Source organism: Primulina huaijiensis, chromosome 2 (genome assembly GCF_012295235.1).
Source record: "Primulina huaijiensis isolate GDHJ02 chromosome 2, ASM1229523v2, whole genome shotgun sequence".
Lineage (NCBI taxonomy): Eukaryota > Viridiplantae > Streptophyta > Magnoliopsida > Lamiales > Gesneriaceae > Primulina > Primulina huaijiensis.
Window position 1 is genome coordinate 12,233,791 of NC_133307.1, and position 18,567 is coordinate 12,252,357.

The following is an 18,567-nucleotide window of genomic DNA, read 5'->3' on the forward strand; positions in this document are numbered from 1 at the left end:
ATTCGTTGTCCTTTATAGCCATCCCGATGAAGTTTCTTCGGCTGAGCATGCCGGGGTTCGTCCATTTATCGATGGGACAGCAAAAAGAAAGAGGGCAGAAAAGGCGAACTTTGGAACCCCTCTTGATGGTCTGTCTCTATCATTAGATGAGTGGCCTTTCGGCAGGTGTCAGCCCCAGAACCAGCACGAAAAGACTCACACGAAGCCTTTCATTTTATCAAGTTAAAGAGGCCAGATACAAATGTTCAAAAATTTATCAAAGATCCTCCGTCAGAAGAAACACCCCTTGTTGCTTCAATAATTGAAGATGACATTTCAACCAGAAGAGCATGAGGTTTATGGGTCTATCTAACTGAGATGGACAATGTCAAATTTCCGTTTAAATTTTATCACAATTCAGTAAACAGATCATTCTTGTTAAATATCATGACGGGAAAGACAACAAGTTTTGCAGAAGATTTATTCGAAAACAAAAGAAATCTTTTGTAGAACAGCAAGCTGCCGGGGAGTAAAGAAACTCATCGGAAATTCTGTTATATGGCTCATGTGGGAAGATGGTCAGAACAGATCTACCCAGAATGCCCAAACCAGAAGGAGCCAGAGTTTGGCAAAGGTTTCAGACCTCGGTCAGACAAGAAGCATTTTGCTGGGACAAGACCAAGTGGTGAAGGACCACAACCACGTTTTTCTCGGGGAAACTAAAAGTATAAGATTCCTCGACAAAAATAAATAGACATGTGACTACCATAACTTTTCCTTGGGGATAACAAAAGCTAAAGATTTCTCGACAAGAGATAGTGGGCATGTGACTAACCCACTAAATGAACAAAAGGACTTGGACCCAATTACAAATATAAATAAAGAGTAAATGGGAACAAGAAAATCACACCAGAGTTAAACCGAAACTTAGAAACAAAAGAAATGTATGCTACATTTTTTAAAGTTTCTAAAAGATGGATTAAATCACAAAGAAATTAGCTGAAGAACTTTAAAGATTTCCACAAACGGTTAAAAGAAGCAGGAAACGAGATCTCAGTTGATATAATACAAACACATATCTACTGGATATGCTAGGAGATAACGGTCAGAAGAACGAGCAATTTCTAGATTAATGATCTAGAAAAAAGACTAATCAAGAAAAGGTGGAGGGACCATTAAAACACCCACTTAACCCACTCAGGAGATAATGCCAACCTCAACTGGAAGGCATTAAAGAAAAGTTATTGTAAGAGTTTGAAGTACGAAAAACAAATCCGAAAGGGCTTCTATAAATAAGAAGGCAGAAGAAAGATGAAGGCATCGATCAACCTCTTCATTTTCTTTCAACCAAGTTGTAATATTTTCTTTCAAGTTTATGTGTATTTTGAGTTCAGCTACCATTAGTGACTAAACAAGTTTCTCCTCCTCCATAGGAGGTAACTATGAAATAATATTCTATATGTTTGAATAAAAGAACCAAGGCTTTTGCCCTCTCATGTATTAGTCTCAGATTGAACTATTTTAATATACACCCTGAGGTAGGAAACGAAACAGGGTTGTGCTAGGTGCTGTTAAAGGAATCTACGTCAGGAACCATCTGTTGCGACTGTTTGGTTAGGCTGTGAAGAGCATTCTGTAAAACCCGGTGGATATAACCCGACTGCATTTTGGTCAAAAAGGTAAATAGTTTGATCTATTATACGAAAGCATGATGGGCCAATAAAAAAACGATCATTTGATATTGGTATATAGGCTGGAAACCTTGCGTAGCTGTATGTCTAGAGGCTATATGCTTTCAAGAATAGGATCGATAGGTATAACAATGCCACTTACAGAAATTATAAAATTAAAGATGATTTTGAAAATTTTATAAAATCAGGGAGTTAAAACGAAAAATAGAGGGATGGAGAATGAGGAAAAAGTTGAGAATGAAATTGGAGAGTGATTACAAATTTCCCCAAATAGAAAAGCTGAATGAATATGGTAAAACTAGAGAAATTAAGCTAATGAAAACTTGAAATAAGCGAATAAAAATAAACTAGAATTGATGAAATTTGCAAATAATTTTGTATTGATATGTTGATGATCAGTTGTATAGACTATTTTTTGATGATTATGTTTGATTTAGTTTGAATTCTTCCAAGTGGTTTGACTCATCACTGGTCATGGATCATGTCTTAATTTTCTCAAAGTGCGTGAAGGTTTAACTTTTCTTTTATCACTCTATCTTATGACTTCATTGGTTTTAATCCGATGGGCCTAATTTTATTTGGGCCGGCAGAATTTACATATTTTGAAGATTTTCGAAGTGAGATTATGAGAGAGGTTGGTTATAACTTAAGGAAAATGGGCTTTCATGTCTTTAATTAAATCTCAAAAAAATAAAATTTATGCATTTATCATTAATGAAAACTTAACAATTAATTTTTTTTAAAATCATATATACATTAAAAAGTAGATGGATAAACAAAATCAAACCTTCTAATTAATAAATCATTTTTCCCATTAAGATGTCAAAATGTTTACATATGATCTGGACGGTCTAAATTAACGGATGCAAACAGTAAACGGCTGTGGTTTAACGTCAATTTATGTACCCTTCCCCTCGAAAATTTTCAAAGAAGAGTAATATAGCTTGTAATTTCCGTTCTGCTGTGTCGAACAATTCTCCTGTATAGACGAATATCGGTCAGAAATGGCGATGGCGAGTAGGCGAAAAGTCAGCTCTCTTTTGTCATCATCGAGGCATTTGTACTACGGAAGCAGGTACTCGAGTATCGGGAGCTGCAGGGGGTTCTCTTCGGGATCCGAGGAGAACGACGTCGTCGTCATTGGCGGCGGCCCGGGGGGTTACGTTGCCGCCATCAAGGCCGCGCAGCTTGGCTTCAAGACCACCTGTATTGAAAAGCGAGGCGCTCTCGGAGGTACTTGCCTCAACGTTGGTTGCATCCCCTCCAAGGTATGTGCCTGTGTTCGTCTGATTTTCCAGATCTGTTGGATTTTTCGGGTTGCTTGCTGAATTTTTTTGGTCTGTCAAGTTGCTGTTTCGTATCCCTGATTTTTTTGTTTCCCGGAGTGATGTGTTGATTGGTATTGATTGAAGATTGGGCTTGCCGAGGTGTATTGTGACTTTAGATTGTCGCATCTCTTTTCTGTGTTAGACGATAGGTTTACTACTGGGTAATCAGCTGCTGTTTACAAATTCTCCGCTATTAGCTCTTTTATTCTGTAACACGGCATTGTGTGTCGCGTCTTTAATAGTTTAGTTAGTGATTCAGTTAAAGAAAGTATATTGGGTACAAATTTTACTTTAATTCGTGATGCCATAATCAACGTTTCTTTGATATCTTTGGTGCGAGATGAGAAGGTAATGATATAATCAAGTGCAATATGTATTTGTTTTCCTAAAGCTAATTGTGGTGAATTTTGTCTAAATATTAATGATCAATAATTTTTCATGATTAAATGGAACAAGGTTACTTTATTTGTTGTTAACATAAACGATAATTAGAATTGCGGTATAACATAGTTTGTACAACCGCCATTTGAAGGCATGATGGAAATGAAAGGGGTTGTTAGAAGTTAGTTTTATAAGATGGAAAGTACTATCATTTTCTCTTCCTCAGTTTTTAGCCTTTTTAGTCGGTGAATTATATTAAAAAGGTTATAAATAACACGCGATGTCTATCTGTCTGAACAGGATTTGACACTGGCATCCCTTTCAGAGTTTTAAAAACTTAGAACTGTTACATAATAAGAATGTACGTGTGAACTGTGTTGCTTACCCCGTGAGAGATCGTCGGTGATTTTAATGTTGGTCCCACTTGCGGTAATTTGAGATAATAAAACCCGAAAATAAAGAATAAAATGGACACCTAGATTTACGTGAAAAACCCCTAAAATTTATTAGGGTAAAAACCACGGGCAAGATGAAAAGAATTTCCACTATAATATTTTGTGGTGTACAACTCACTCACCGTGTTTCTAAAGAGAACACACACTCTCTTAATACAGGAAAACAAAACACCTCACAAATATTATAGAACTAAGCACTCAAATGCTTATAAGATGAGAGAAAACTCGAAGAAGGGATGATTTCAGAATGAAAGGAGGAGCTCTATTTATAGAACCTCTGTCACTGTGAATACGCGTTAAAAACGCGTCTGATAAATTTCCTCGAACTTTCATTTAAATCAACAGATGCAGCCCACGTTTTTTTCACAAAGCCTAATGAATATATTTTGCCACCTATGGCCCCACATATTACCGAAATTTCTCCCACTTGGAGATTTGATTGAGAATCAAACACATCTTCACACATCCTTTCAATCTTGTCATTACCTGCTGCTTACGTTTCTGCTAGGCCACTTGAGGATCTACACCAATAAAACTTATCAGTGTTCACTGGCTTGGTCAGAAAATCAGCTATGTTTTTTTTCGTATAGATCTTCTGCATATCCACGCTTCCTTCTTCTACTATTTCTCGCACAAAATGAAATTGTACTCCAATGTGTTTCGTCCTGGAATGAAAGGCTGGATTTCTTGCGATGTGCAAGGCACTCTGACTGTTACAAAACAAAGAAACATTCTTTTGTTTGTGCCCGATCTCCTCCAATAACCTTTTAATCCATATTGCCTCTTTGCAAGCTTGAGTAGCTGCCATATATTCTGCATCCGTTGTAGATAACGCCACAACTGTCTGCAGTTTTGAAACCCAGCTTACTGCTCCTCCTGCAAGTGTAAACACATAACCAGTAGTAGATTTCCTCTTATCAGGATCACCTGCATAATCTGAATCGACATAACCCCTGAGTGTAAAATCCGATCCTCCATAACAAAATGCAGCATTCGAGATACCCTTAATGTATCTAAGGATACTCTTAACAGTGCTCCAATGCTCTCTTCCAGGATTCACCATATACCGACTAACTGCTCCCACTGCTTGACCAATGTCCGGTCTTGTACAGATCATGGCGAACATCAAACTTTCCACTGCTGATGCTTATGGTACTCGTGACATCTCAATCCTCTCTGCTTCACTGCTAGGACACATCTCGGAGGATAACTTGAAGTTAACAGGAAGAGGGGTCGAAATTGGCTGACTATCTTGCATGTTGAAGCGTTGCAAGACTTTCTTCAAATAATTTTTCTGGGAAAGCCAAATCGTTCTGTTACTTCGGTCTCGGTGAACTTGCATCCCTAGAATCTTGTTTGCTGGTCCCAAGTCCTTCATATCAAATTCCCTAGCCCACTGTGCCTTTAATCCTTGGACCTGATCTTTGTTGGGGCTTGCTACCAACATGTTGTCCACATACAACAGCAAAATGATATAATCATCACCAGACTTCTTGAAATACGTACAAGGGTCTGCACTCAGTCTGTTGTATCCAAGGCTCATGATATAGTAATCAAATCTCTTGTACCAACACCTCGGCGCCTGTTTGAGACCGTACAGAGATTTGTTCAACCTGCAAACCAAGTTCTCTTTGCCTTTTTCCGCAAAACCTTCTGGCTGAAGCATATAGATTTCTTCTTCAAGATTTCCATGAAGAAATGCTGTTTTCACATCTCGTTGTTCTAGATGTAGGTCAAACACCGCACACAATGCCAACACTACTCTGACTGTTGAAGCCGAACCATAGGAGAAAATATCTCATTGAAGTCAATGCCTTCTTTCTGAGCATACCCTTTCACCACCACTCTAGCACGATACCGCTCCACTTGGTTATTGCCGTCACGCTTGATCTTATAGACTCATCTGTTTCCAATGGCTTTCCTTCCTCGTGGTAGTGTAACAAGATCACAAGTTTTATTCTTGTCTAATGCCTCCAACTCTTCTTGCATTGCTATCATCCATAAGGATACATCCGAGCTTTGAGTAGCCTCGTGGAAACTCGATGGCTCACCATCCTCTGATAATAGACAATATGCAATATTGATTTCAATGACATAATCTGAAAGCCAACCTGGTGGTATTCTGTCTCGAGTTGACTGCCTCACATTGGAAACTTCAGACTCAACATGTTCTTGTTCTTCGTGCCATGGTCTGCTTCACAAGAAATTTGACCTTCGTCTGTCTTATTTTCCACCTGAAATATAGTAGTTTCTGAATTCTGTGTACCTTTGTCTCCCTTCACTTTATCTTCCTCGAAGATAACATCTCTGCTGATGACAAGCTTGTGAACAGTAGGACCCCACAAGCGAAACCCCTTTACTCCATCAGCATAACCCAAGAAGATACTTTTTCTGGATTTCGAATCCAACTTTGATCTTTCTTGCTCATTGTACAGAACGTACACAGGACTTCCAAATGTATGCAAATGAGAATAATCTGTCGGCTTCCCAGTCCACATCTCCATTGGAGTCTTCAGATCAATCGCCACTGAAGGAGAACGATTGATAATATAACAAGCGGTTTTGAATGCTTCTGCCCAAAATGACTTGTCTAGACCCGCAGTCCTCAACATTGCTCTTGTTCTGTCCAACAAGGTCCTGTTCATCCGCTCCGCTACTCCATTCTGTTGAGGTGTGTAAGCCGTTGTGAACTGTCTTTTGATGCCTTCATGTTGACAATATGCATCAAACTCTTCACTGCTATATTTTTCTCCATTGTCAGTCCTCAGACACTTGATTTTCTTTTCTGAATCAAGTTCAACCCGCGCTTTGAAATCTTTGAAGATCTGGAAAGCATCTGATTTCTTCTTGATTGTATACACCCAACATCTCCTAGAGACATCATCAATGAACGAGACACAGTCTCTCGCTCCTCCTAGGGATACAACCGGTGCTTGCCAAACATCCGAATGAATCAGCTCCAATATGATTTTGCTCCTGGCAGTAGAAGTGCCAAACTTTAATCTGTGTTGTTTACTGGTAACACAGTGCTCACAAAAGTATAGTGACACTTTTGTAAGTCCCGGCAGCAGCTTCCGTTCTGAGAGAATTTTCAACCCCCGTTCTGACATATGCCCGAGCTTTCTATGCCATAACACTGTTAATTCTTCTCCTCAACCAATTGATGTAACAGCTAGTTCTGCCTCTTTGTGTGTTTCTCTCAAAAGTACATACAGATTTGCAGCAATTTTTTCCGCCTTCATAACCACAAGCGCACCCTTCACAATTTTCATGATCCCGTTCTCGATACGAGTTTTGCACCCGATGTCATCCAATTGCCCCAAGGACAAAAGATTCTTCGTCAGTCCTTTCACATGTCGTACCTCCTGTATGGTGCGAATGGTGCCATCAAACATTTTAATTTTTATAATACCGACCCCAGCGATTTCCAAGGCATGATCATTTCCCATGAATACAGATTCTCCTGAGACTGGTTCATAATGATCAAACCATTCTCTCCGAGACGTCATGTGCCACGTCGCTCCTGAATCCATAATCCATGTGTCACAAAATTTGTGTCTGCCTTCTGCAACTGTTGCTGCTTCGCTGAATAATATTTCACCACTGCCTGAAGTACTGGCCACATTTCCTTGAGACTCTTCTCGATACTCGTACACTCTTTTTTGAAGTGTCCTTTAACGCCACATTTAAAGCAGTAAATATTTTTCTTNTGATACGTCATGTGCCACGTCGCTCCTGAATCCATAATCCATGTGTCACAAAATTTGTGTCTGCCTTCTGCAACTGTTGCTGCTTCGCTGAATAATATTTCACCACTGCCTGAAGTACTGGCCACATTTCCTTGAGACTCTTCTCGATACTCGTACACTCTTTTTTGAAGTGTCCTTTAACGCCACATTTAAAGCAGTAAATATTTTTCTTCTTACTTCTCGACTTTGATCTACCTCGTCTTTGACTCTCACTGGAGTCACGGTCCATAAATCTTCCTTTTATCATCGGTAATGCCTCTGCCTGCTTCGAGGTTACCAACCCATCTTCCTTATTCTTGCGCCGGTTTTCATCTCTGAGAACCGCAGTTAAGACATCATCGAATCTTAGAAAGCCAATAAGAATATTGTTGGTAATGTTGATGATAAGTTGATCATATGAATCTGGTAGACTTTGAAGTAGAAGCCCGGCACGTTCATTTTCACCTATTTTATGCCCTATGGAAGTGAGTTGGGCAAATAGAGTATTTAGTGTGTTGATATGGTCGGTCATCGATGAGGATTCCGCCATCCGAAGAGTATAAAGTCTTCTTTTTAGGAAAATCATGTGTGTAGGGACTTGACCTCGTACATCTTTGTCAGAGTATCCCATATAACCTTTGCTGTTTTTATCTTAGATATACTTGACAATACTTCGTCTGCTATAGCCAAGTGTAAATTGGCAACAGCATTATCATTCATCTCGTTCCACTTTCCATCATCCGTAATCTCCACCGGTCTATCACCAATAGCCGCCAAGCAATTCTTCTTTCTTAAAACTGCTTGTATCTTTATTTTCCACAGCATAAAATTGCTTCCGTTGAACTTTGCTATCTCGTACCTTCCCGCCATTATGTCTACAACAGTTTTAGTAGATTGGACAAAATAATCCCGCCTTAAATAAAAAATCTCAAAAAAATTTTTCTGATGTGGAAGATCAGTCTATGCTGTAACCACAGAGCATACTCAGAATTTTTAAGAAATTTTAAACCAAGGCTCTGATACCACTTGTTGGTCCCACTTGCGGTAATTTGAGATAATAAAACCCGAAAATAAAGAATAAACTGGACACCTAGATTTACGTGGAAAACCCCTAAAAATTATTAGGGTAAAAACCACGGGCAAGATGAAAAGAATTTCCACTATAATATTTTGTGGTGTACAACTCACTCACTGTGTTTTCGAAGATAACACACACTTTCTTAATACAGGAGAACAAAACACCTCACAAATATTATAGAACTAAGCACTCAAATGCTTATAAGATGAGAGAAAACTCGAAGAAGGGATGATTTCAGAATGAAGGGAGGAGCTCTATTTATAGAGCCTCTGTCAGTGTGAATACGCGTTAAAAACGCGTCTGATAAATTTTCTCGAACTTTCATTTAAATCAACAGATGCAGCCCACGTTTTTTTCACAAAGCCTAATGAATATGGCCCCACATATTACCGAAATTTAATAGATGACCTAGTTGGGTTTGGGTGCAAATTTATAGGTTGGCAAATCTTGGGTGCTAAATTCTGATTATTTTGTCACATTTCAACCACTCCCCATGTGGATTGTGTTTCAACTTCTTTGTTTGTTTTTATATCTCTTCATCTTTGTTTTACACCTTTAAACTTCTTTTGCTCTCTTGTTGTAGTTTTTAGAAAATTCAAGCACCTCTATTCATAAAGTTTGCCGTGATTTGCTTTCTGACAAAACCCTTTTAACTCTTAAAAGGTGAACCACGTGTATTATGTTTTGATCTGGCAACATTTTATGTGTTTTTTTTTCAGGAACGTGAGTGTTTTAAAATAGAAGAACAGAACCATAATTAATTAATGCGTTCCATAAATGTACCATTTGTTGGATCTCGGTTTTTCTCGTGCCAAACGCAGCGGAAGTTTTAAAATTTTTATTTTATTTTGACAATCAAAATATTTGTTTGAGCACTCGTATGGTTTTAATGAACAAACATACATAGGATGTTTAAAAATTTTACCCTTGGTGAAAGAATCACAAGGCTCCAACTATTCAAGGATTAGCGGAGATAGCTCTTGATGTATTTCCTACGATCTTCCTTCGAGGATCCTTTTCTTCAATCCTCGAATCAGGTCCATGACTAGAAGATTTGTTCATCTTCTAATTTGCAATAGAAAATTAGAACAGATTTTACGTTGAGATAAAAAACTAGAGGCGGCACAAAAAACCCCTGAAATTCTAGGAATGGAGGCCGAAAATTCTTGAGAAGAGATGGGTAGGAATTTTCGAAATTATGGTTGTCATGTGGAGGCTAGGGTTTAAGTCTGCCACTTAAATAAAGCTTTTTTGATCTAATTACCATAATATAATATTTGGACATCTTAATCAACATTAATGAGCTTGATTAATTAATTGGACTAGTCCAACTAGTTTAATTAATTAATCAAAGTCCATTAAAAACTTTAATCATTTAGTATGTTAGACTTGTACTCCTAAAAGCCCATTAAACATACTTCCCTCTATATTTAATTTAATATTTAATAAACTCAACTTTTGAGTTTAATAAATTAAATTATCAAATTTTATAAATTCAACTCTTTGAATTTATTCTCTCCAAATTTTATATATTCATAAATTCAACATCTTAAATTTACTATCTCATAAATTCAACTCTTTGAATATATTTTCTCAAAATTTAATTATCATAAATTCAACTCCTTGAATTTATTATATCATAATTTTGTATAAATTCAACTACTTGAATTTATTCTCTCAACGGGAACAAAATGATCCAGTACTTATGTGACCCTCAATAGTTCAGGGATACAGCTAGCCGTGGGTTCACAACTCTTTATGATTCAAGACATGATCCTTTATTCGGACTTACCCTAATTTGCCCCATTCTATGTATCAACAATTTATCATGACAATGTCAGAAATCATATTTCTAATTAAACCCATCGAATTATGGTAAGAACGTCTAGTAGCATCGCCTCATGTTTCCCTAGGTATCACTGATAGTGCCTGCAAGAACCAGTCGATTATGATTAACGTACAGTACGGTCCCTTCGTCTCATATATCCCGATTGAATCTGCAATCATTGGTTCATCGAGGGTTGCATAAGAGTTCGACAACTATGTGACACATATTTGAGAATAAATAGTGGCATCGCATGTACAATTGGAGAACTCATTCTCTAACGTACATCTCGTACTCTGGCCAGAGATTCTATGCACTATTATTTCATCAGATCACATAGGATATCCACACCCGTAGGTGAGCGGTGAATTCACGACTACAATGCACTGGCTCCTACATGTGTCGCAACTGTACTCAATCTCGCCACCTGATGACTTTCCTGGAGTCAGTAAACGAGTCAAAGCACAGCCCTAGCATATAGAGCCTGAGTGTTGTCCCGGGTCATAAGGACTAATGTTGTACAATCATAACCACGGACTTATCCTCTCGATGAATGATAACCACTTGGAAAGTACGAGGGAGGGTAGTTCGGTATAATCATCATATAACTACCCATCTGCATGTTTGAACATCTCTATGCCTTTACCAAGAAACACGGTACACAACATCACAGATGCTAGTCTCGAGCTCAAGCGACCTTTATCCATGTTTTAGGCTGCTGAATCGTGTAGGAACGAATTTAGATTATACAGTGTTTGCAAATGAGTTTCAACATCGAATTACGATTAATTTGTATTAAAGTATAATCAAGGTCTTTATCTATGTTGATCGCATGAGTATACAGATAAAAAAATAACAAACCATGAAATAATAAATTATATTGAAATAAAGATTGTTTATTACAACTGAGACAATAAATTCCCTAGCCAACAGTTGGTTACATGGCATATACTCCAACACTATTAATAGCATGCATCTGTATTATAGCCTTTCCCTGTGCTATATATAAATCGAAAGATCTCCGACAAAAGCAGTAGCTTAATTTCTATTTACAGGATGGAGGGAGTATTTGAGCATCCCATTCAGTTAGTTTAGAGCTTATATCTTGTTTTAAAACAATGAATAATTCTTTTTCCATACTTCCCATGCATGTATCCTAGTTTTTTCTTTGGATTATAATTTCTATAGCTGGTGACATGCTAAAGAATAATTTTTGTGAGTGTTGATGTTTTTAGTTAAACTCCATGTCTATGTTCCATGTATCTTGTGCAGGCGTTGCTACATTCTTCTCACATGTATCATGAAGCCAAGCATTCGTTTGCTAATCATGGTGTAAAGATTTCTTCTGTTGAGGTTGATGTACCAGCCATGATGGCCCAGAAAGATAAAGCAGTTGGTAATTTAACTAAAGGAATTGAGGGTCTATTCAAGAAGAACAAAGTTAACTATGTTAAGGGATATGGAAAGTTTCTTTCTCCATCCGAAGTTTCTGTTGATACTCTAGATGGTGGCAACACAGTCGTGAAAGGGAAGAATATTATAGTGGCAACTGGTTCTGATGTCAAAAGTTTACCTGGGATAACCATTGATGAGGAGAGAATTGTATCATCCTCTGGGGCCTTGGCGTTGAAAGAAATTCCCAAGAGGCTCGTCGTTATAGGGGCAGGCTATATTGGGCTTGAAATGGGCTCTGTCTGGGGTCGCCTGGGGTCAGAGGTCAATGTTGTTGAATTTGCACCAGACATCGTACCGACCATGGATGGTGAAGTCCGAAAACAATTTCAACGTGCTCTTGAGAAACAAAAGATGAAGTTCATGCTGAAAACTAAGGTGCTGTCTGTTGATGCCAGTGGTAATACTTTGAAGTTGACCCTTGAACCCTCAGCTGGAGGTGATCAGACCATTCTTGAAACTGACGTTGTTCTCGTTTCTGCTGGCAGAGTTCCATTTACTGCTGGACTTGGATTGGAGAAATTAGGGATCGAAACTGATAAGGCTGGACGGATCTTAGTGAATGGGCGGTTTGCCACTAATGTACCAGGTGTGTATGCCATTGGTGACGTTATTCCCGGCCCTATGTTGGCTCACAAAGCGGAAGAGGATGGGGTTGCATGCGTGGAATGTATCGCCGGTAAGGAGGCTCATGTTGACTACGATTTGGTCCCCGGAGTTGTTTACACTCACCCTGAGGTGGCATACGTGGGGAAAACTGAGGAGCAGGTGAAAACACTTGGAGTTGATTATCGTGTTGGAAAGTTCCCTTTCTTGGCAAATAGTAGGGCAAAAACAATTGATGATGCTGAGGGAGTGGTCAAGATACTTGCTGAGAAGGAGACTGATAAAATTTTAGGTGTCCACATCATGGCTCCAAATGCAGGGGAAATAATCCACGAGGCTGTTTTGGCTTTGCATTATGGAGCATCAAGTGAAGACATTGCTCGAACTTGTCATGCTCATCCAACAATGAGCGAGGCTGTGAAGGAGGCTGCTATGGCTACTTACGACAAGCCCATTCACATATAGGAAGCTTTGCATCTTGTTATGTCAACAGCTCATGTTTTTTTTTGAGAGTTGCAACCGGACATAAAACATGTTTTCTTTTTCATTTCTGCCCTTAATTTAAATTTGATCAAGTGGTTGAAAAATATTTCTTCATCTTCTTCTTCTGATCATAATACTGCACTGAAATGTTTCTTCCAGGTCATCACGTGGCTTGAGAGTAATAATATCATAAGCTTGTTTACTCTGAGCTTCTATGGTTATGAAGATACTTGGTTTTTATCTGTGGACTGAATTTACTTTTGAAAAGAAATACACCGAGAGTCACATTCCAGCATAGCATTTTAAATTTCTGTTTTCATGTGTTGAAAATTACTTGGCTACATACTCAAATATCGGCCCTTTGTTCAGACGGTTTTCATGTTAGCTTCGTGAGGGAATAAATGATAAACGAGTCGGTCAAGGATCGAATGATATTCTTAAGATCAAGCTAACGTTTCCATTTATTTAGGGGATAGCAATCAAAATGTTTGCCTGAACTCGGTAACAGTTAGGATGATAGATTCGATTGGACGGGGATTTCTTGGGGGTTCTTTAGGTTGGTGTGGTCAGCGTAACTGGACTTTGGGTTAAAATCAGGTGAGCTCGCTGACTGGACTTTGGGTTAAAATCAGGTGAGCTAATTGAAGAGGACCTGATCAAGCAGGATTCATACTTCTGTTTTCTGAGATCCAGGTCAGCTAAATTTGCTAAAAGATTGCGTCATACTCGATCCGTCCTACCCATTAACGGTTTACACCAGGAGGCATATGGAGATATAATAAAGTTCAAAGGTGATTAGGCTAAAGTCTCATACATACAACAAGATGCAATGCGAAGTGGATAAAAACAATAATGGGTGTTTGCCAAATTTGGTCTTCTTAAAATACCTTTATAATACCCAAATCGCAACAGTTTGAAGCCAGGGACAATGTTTGAAAACAAAGCAAATTCAAGTTGAAAATTCCCCGTACTACGCTTGTTATACCATTAATTCTTGTTTTATTTTTTCCCACAACTTTTCAAACACGGAAGCACCAATTGACTTTATCTCCAAAATCTGCCCCAAAACTTGAAATCCTCAGCTATGTGCACAGATTCTAAAACCAGACCAAGTGACTCGTCTAGCCTTTCCCCTTTACACTATTCTGAGAGTCCATAGACATGGCCAGATCCAGTGCTCAATCGACTAAAAAGTTTATACGCAACTCGGTTAGAGGAACACAAGATGTGAAGTTAAAAGAATTATACAAATTCAACATTATCTTGAAATAGCCGATCGTTACTTAAAATCTGGTGATTTTGCAACCCTAAGCACATATATTGCAGCTGAACTAATGTAAGTCTAGAAAATTTGAAATACGTAACCTGACTGCATGCAATCTAGAGTTTTAGTTAAATATGTGTTTAATGGTTTTTATGTACTTAATGCATGATTCTTGCATGGATATGTGTTATTTCATGGTTATTGTAAAGTTTCATGTAATAGGGTTTTAAGTTACATTTCGCGCGCGAACGAGTAACGGAGAACGGAGATGATCAGGAAAAATATTTTTATTAAATAATTAATTTTAATTATTTAATATGAGGTGTTTTTAAGTGTATTTTTTGAAAAATGGGCTTTGGTGGTATTTTACTCGTCGAGACATATTTTTTTATCGGTGCGCAAAATTTAGCGATTTAGGGGACTTTTGAGGGCTCGAGCAATACTTTAAAAAACGTACCTAAACGAAATATTTTTCGGGAGTATTATTGGACTTGATGAGTTTATTTTAGTGTTTAATGGGTTCAAAACGCTTTTTAATTTTTAATAAAGGCCCATTAGTGTAGTACATTTTGACCTAAACTCCATCTAATCAAACCCTAAACCTACTTAACACCCCTTGGCCACCCCTCCCTCATTAGCAGCCTCCATTTTCTCGAAAATATAGCATCCTCCCCTCATTTTTTCAGCAGCAACCGTCGGCCTTCATAATTTTCAAGAAGAGCTTCTTCCCCGCCTCTACGGGGCAAGTCCTACACTCGGATTTGGAGCACATAAATGCTAAGGCACGCCTTGCATCATCTTTTTTCTCATCATTCACGCTATGTATGCTGATGAATTTGAATTTGTATGAGGAAACCTTTGATCTAGCATATACCAACGTTTTTGGCATGGTTTACCATGAAAGAATTTCATACCTTTGATTAAACTAACGTTTTTCTTGAATGGCTGTGTAAGGGGCTGCTGGTCGACGTTGCTAGGGTGCTGAACAAGTCAAAGGACAAGGGACCTAAGGGCTGGAGTCATGTCTTGGTCGAGTTGAAGGGGTAGCTAGGGCTTGGTTTGGATTGATCAAGTGCTTTAGTGTGTCCAGCTGTGCATGGCTCGGTTCCAGCCAAGGAGCCGATCGACCCTCTTGGGTCCGTGACAGGGCTAGGAGAGGGCTGTGAGTGGCGCGTTGTGGCCCATAAGCGGTTCGAAGGGCATGGTGCTGAGTTGGTCTCGTGTGGTTCGAAGATAGGGTAGTTTGGGGTTGTTGCGCACGTCCGCGAGTTTGGGGGCTAAGGGCATGGTTAGGTCGGTCCAGGAAGGAGTCCTCGAGCTGGTCATGGTCCTAGGGTTGTCTAGTTCAGGGCTGGTCCTGAAACGTCCCAAAAATTTGAAGGTCCACTTGAACTACATGCATGCAAGTTATCAAATTTCTTTTGTATTTTGTTAAATTGTTTTAATGCATTAAATACATGATTATTTCATGTTTATCTGTTTAATTTATGGTTATTAAAGTTTCATGCATAAGGGCTTTTAGTAGTATTCGCGCTCGAACGAAGAACAGAGACCGGGGATAATTAAGGAAAAATGTTTCTATTAAACAATTGTTTTTAAGTATTTAATATATGGTGTAATTAAGTATGATTTTTGTAAATGGGCATTGGTTGGGTATTTTTACTCGCCGGGTCATATTATTAACTGGTATGCAAATTTTAACGATTCGGAGGACTTTTTGAGGGTTCGGACAATATTTTCAAAAACGTATCTAAATAAAATATTTTTCGGGAGTGTTATTGGACTTGGTGGGTTTGTTTTAATGCTTATTAATTAAGGGTCCATTAGTGCATTATATTTTGATTTAATTAAATCATTAAACAAACCCTAAACCTAAATTAAACCGAGCAGCCGCCCCTCCCCTCCATTAGCAGCCATTTCGAAGCAAAAACTAGCAGGCAACTTGAAATCCTCTCAAAGTTTTCAAGAAAACTCCCGTCTTAGGATAGTTGGTTAAGGGCTGGACATGCTGGTTTTTGGTCTAGGATCGAATACGAGGTTGTGGGTGCAACTAGGGCTTCGGTGTATGCACGCAGGAAAATTCCAGCAACTTTCAGGTGCTGTTCGAGGGTCATAAGTGGTCTGGTCTACGTGTTTTAAGGTCTGGTATGGTACGGTTAAGGCATGGCTTAGGTTTAGAAATGTTTGGTTGAGTATCGGGTTGATTCGGGTTAAAACCGGGACCTCGATCCAAGTTTTAAAACGAATCGTAGAAGTTACGGAACGGGCTCGAGGTTACCTCTAGGAAATGTTTGTAATTATGTTTTTAGGTGTTTTAAGGAATCTGGTTGGCTTCGAGTCGAACTTTTGAGGTTCAGGGGTAAAATGGTCAATTAGGGTTTCTAGGGACAAAATGGTTTGTATCAGGGTCGAGTTAGCAGTCCTGGCAGCGCCCTATACACGATTTGTCATGTTTTAAATGTTTAAGTTATCACGTATATGACTTTTTATGTGATTATGAAAAAAATACATTGCATGCTTGATTTGAAGAGAAATTTACGTATATGTATGGTTTTATTAAGTGATGAATATGATGACATGTTTTGAAAGATGAGAGTTGGTTGTGACTAATACGATGACACGATGACATGTAAGGCCACAGCTCAGTGGACGGGCAATGCTGTCGTTGATTTCTTCGCCTTCGGATACCACAGTTACACGTAGATGGATCCATCGACTGACACGATGATACGAAAGTCACAACTAATGAACGAAATTCAATTAAAAGAGATGAGCACGTATATGATGATATGTTGAGACATGCTTTTACACGTATGCTTTATTATGTTTACGTTTACGCTTTAAAGATTATGAAATGTATTTTTATTACGTTACTTTTCCCTGTTGCCAGCTATGTATATGTACTTGCTGTAACGTTACAAGTGTGTTGAGTCTTTAGACTCACTAAGTGTGAATGATGTAGGTGAGCATGTTGATGTGGAGACTGGAGGCGTTGAAGACTGAGTAGGCGGAGCTGGGTGGTGCACTGGATAACCCGAGAACCTTGCGTTTTTCCGCATAATATTTTTATGAAACATGAGTTTAAGCAACATATTTAAATTTTTTGAATATTGGTTTACATTGTCGATTCATCGGACTGTTGTTATCTGTTCGAGTTTCTCTTTTAAATCAATAGACTAGGAGATTGATTTCTTTTTAAATATTTAACAAATTGTAGTTATTTTTATTCAGATGTTGGATGATCTTTTAAAAACATGTTTAACTTATTTAAATGTTTTTGAGCGTGTGTATTTTCCGCCTTAGCTTAAAAGAAAAAAAATGTTTCAGTAGAATTTTAAAATGAGTGGACGTTTCAGTTGGTATCAGAACAAGGGTCTGTATATGGTTGTGACATCGCCAGGGTCAGCAGCTCAGTCTTCAAGCCTCAACACTGTAAGTTTGCATGTTTTAAATATTTTTAATGCTATCACCTGCATGTTTACATGATATACGTTTTACATTACATGTTTATGAAAGGGGATCGGTTAAGGTGCCGGTTGCGCAACGGAAGTTTCAAAATTTGTTTCAACAAGAACATGAAAACCGAGCACCCACTAAGTGTGTAGCAAATACAAAAACACACAAATGTCATACATAGGGTGTTTAGAATTTTTACCTATCAATCACAAGGATTGATGTTTGGCTCAAACTAAGTTGTAAACAACTTAGCTCTTGAAGGAAGACAATCTACAAGCTTCTCATTTGAGCACTCCTTGCTCAAAAATTAAGCCCACCACAAACTAGGTAGATCCCCTTTAATTTTGCACTAGAAAAACTAGAGGATTTTTCTTTGAGAAGACCTTTCTTTCCTCAACAATTGAAGAAGAAAAATTGGAGAGAAAAAGAGATAGAAATTTCGGCCATCACGAATGGGGAGAGGAGGAGGAGTGTTTTCTTGGTTGTTAAAAAAGTTAGACTAGGCATGTGCATGCCATGCCTTGGATATTGAAAAAGTTGTATCCCAACCCTTCACCTCCCATGCTTGCATTCTATTTGGGTTTGTAACAATTACAATGTCCGTGGACTTTTATTTAAATATCTCAAACACATTTGAGACCATTTAAACTTTACTTAATTTAACTCAAGCCTACTAGTTGAATAATTATTTACAATTGGGTTCTACAAGGCCCAATGTTATTTACTTAATTCAACACTTGAATTAATTTAATTATTTGGATTCTACTAGGTCCACTAGTGTTTTATTAATTCAACACTTGAATTAATTTAATTTAGTCCATAATAATGTTTATGAAAATCA

General features: G+C 38.3%; 1 protein-coding gene and 1 long non-coding RNA gene across 3 annotated transcripts; one reads left to right on the top strand and one right to left on the bottom strand.

Annotated features, from left to right (window-relative positions):
* Nucleotides 1-2,558: 2,558 nt before the first annotated feature.
* Nucleotides 2,559-13,208, top strand: LOC140966949 (leghemoglobin reductase-like). 2 transcript variants are annotated; one of them, XR_012173473.1, is made up of 3 exons: nucleotides 2,559-2,938; nucleotides 11,738-13,057; nucleotides 13,166-13,208. XR_012173473.1 is itself a non-coding variant. In XM_073427268.1 (2 exons), exons 1-2 carry the CDS (start codon nucleotides 2,675-2,677, stop codon nucleotides 12,986-12,988), a joined length of 1,515 nt encoding a protein of 504 aa, XP_073283369.1. In that variant the 5' UTR covers nucleotides 2,559-2,674; the 3' UTR covers nucleotides 12,989-13,208. The 2 variants fall into 2 exon arrangements, 1 of the variants encoding a protein (XP_073283369.1); XM_073427268.1 differs by having other exon boundaries at nucleotides 11,738-13,208.
* LOC140966958 (uncharacterized) lies at nucleotides 12,935-14,252 on the bottom strand. The gene is made up of 2 exons (XR_012173474.1): nucleotides 14,146-14,252; nucleotides 12,935-13,581 (listed from the first exon to the last, which is right to left on the bottom strand). It is a non-coding gene; the product is annotated as an uncharacterized lncRNA (long non-coding RNA).
* Between the last annotated feature and the right edge of the window lie 4,315 nt (nucleotides 14,253-18,567).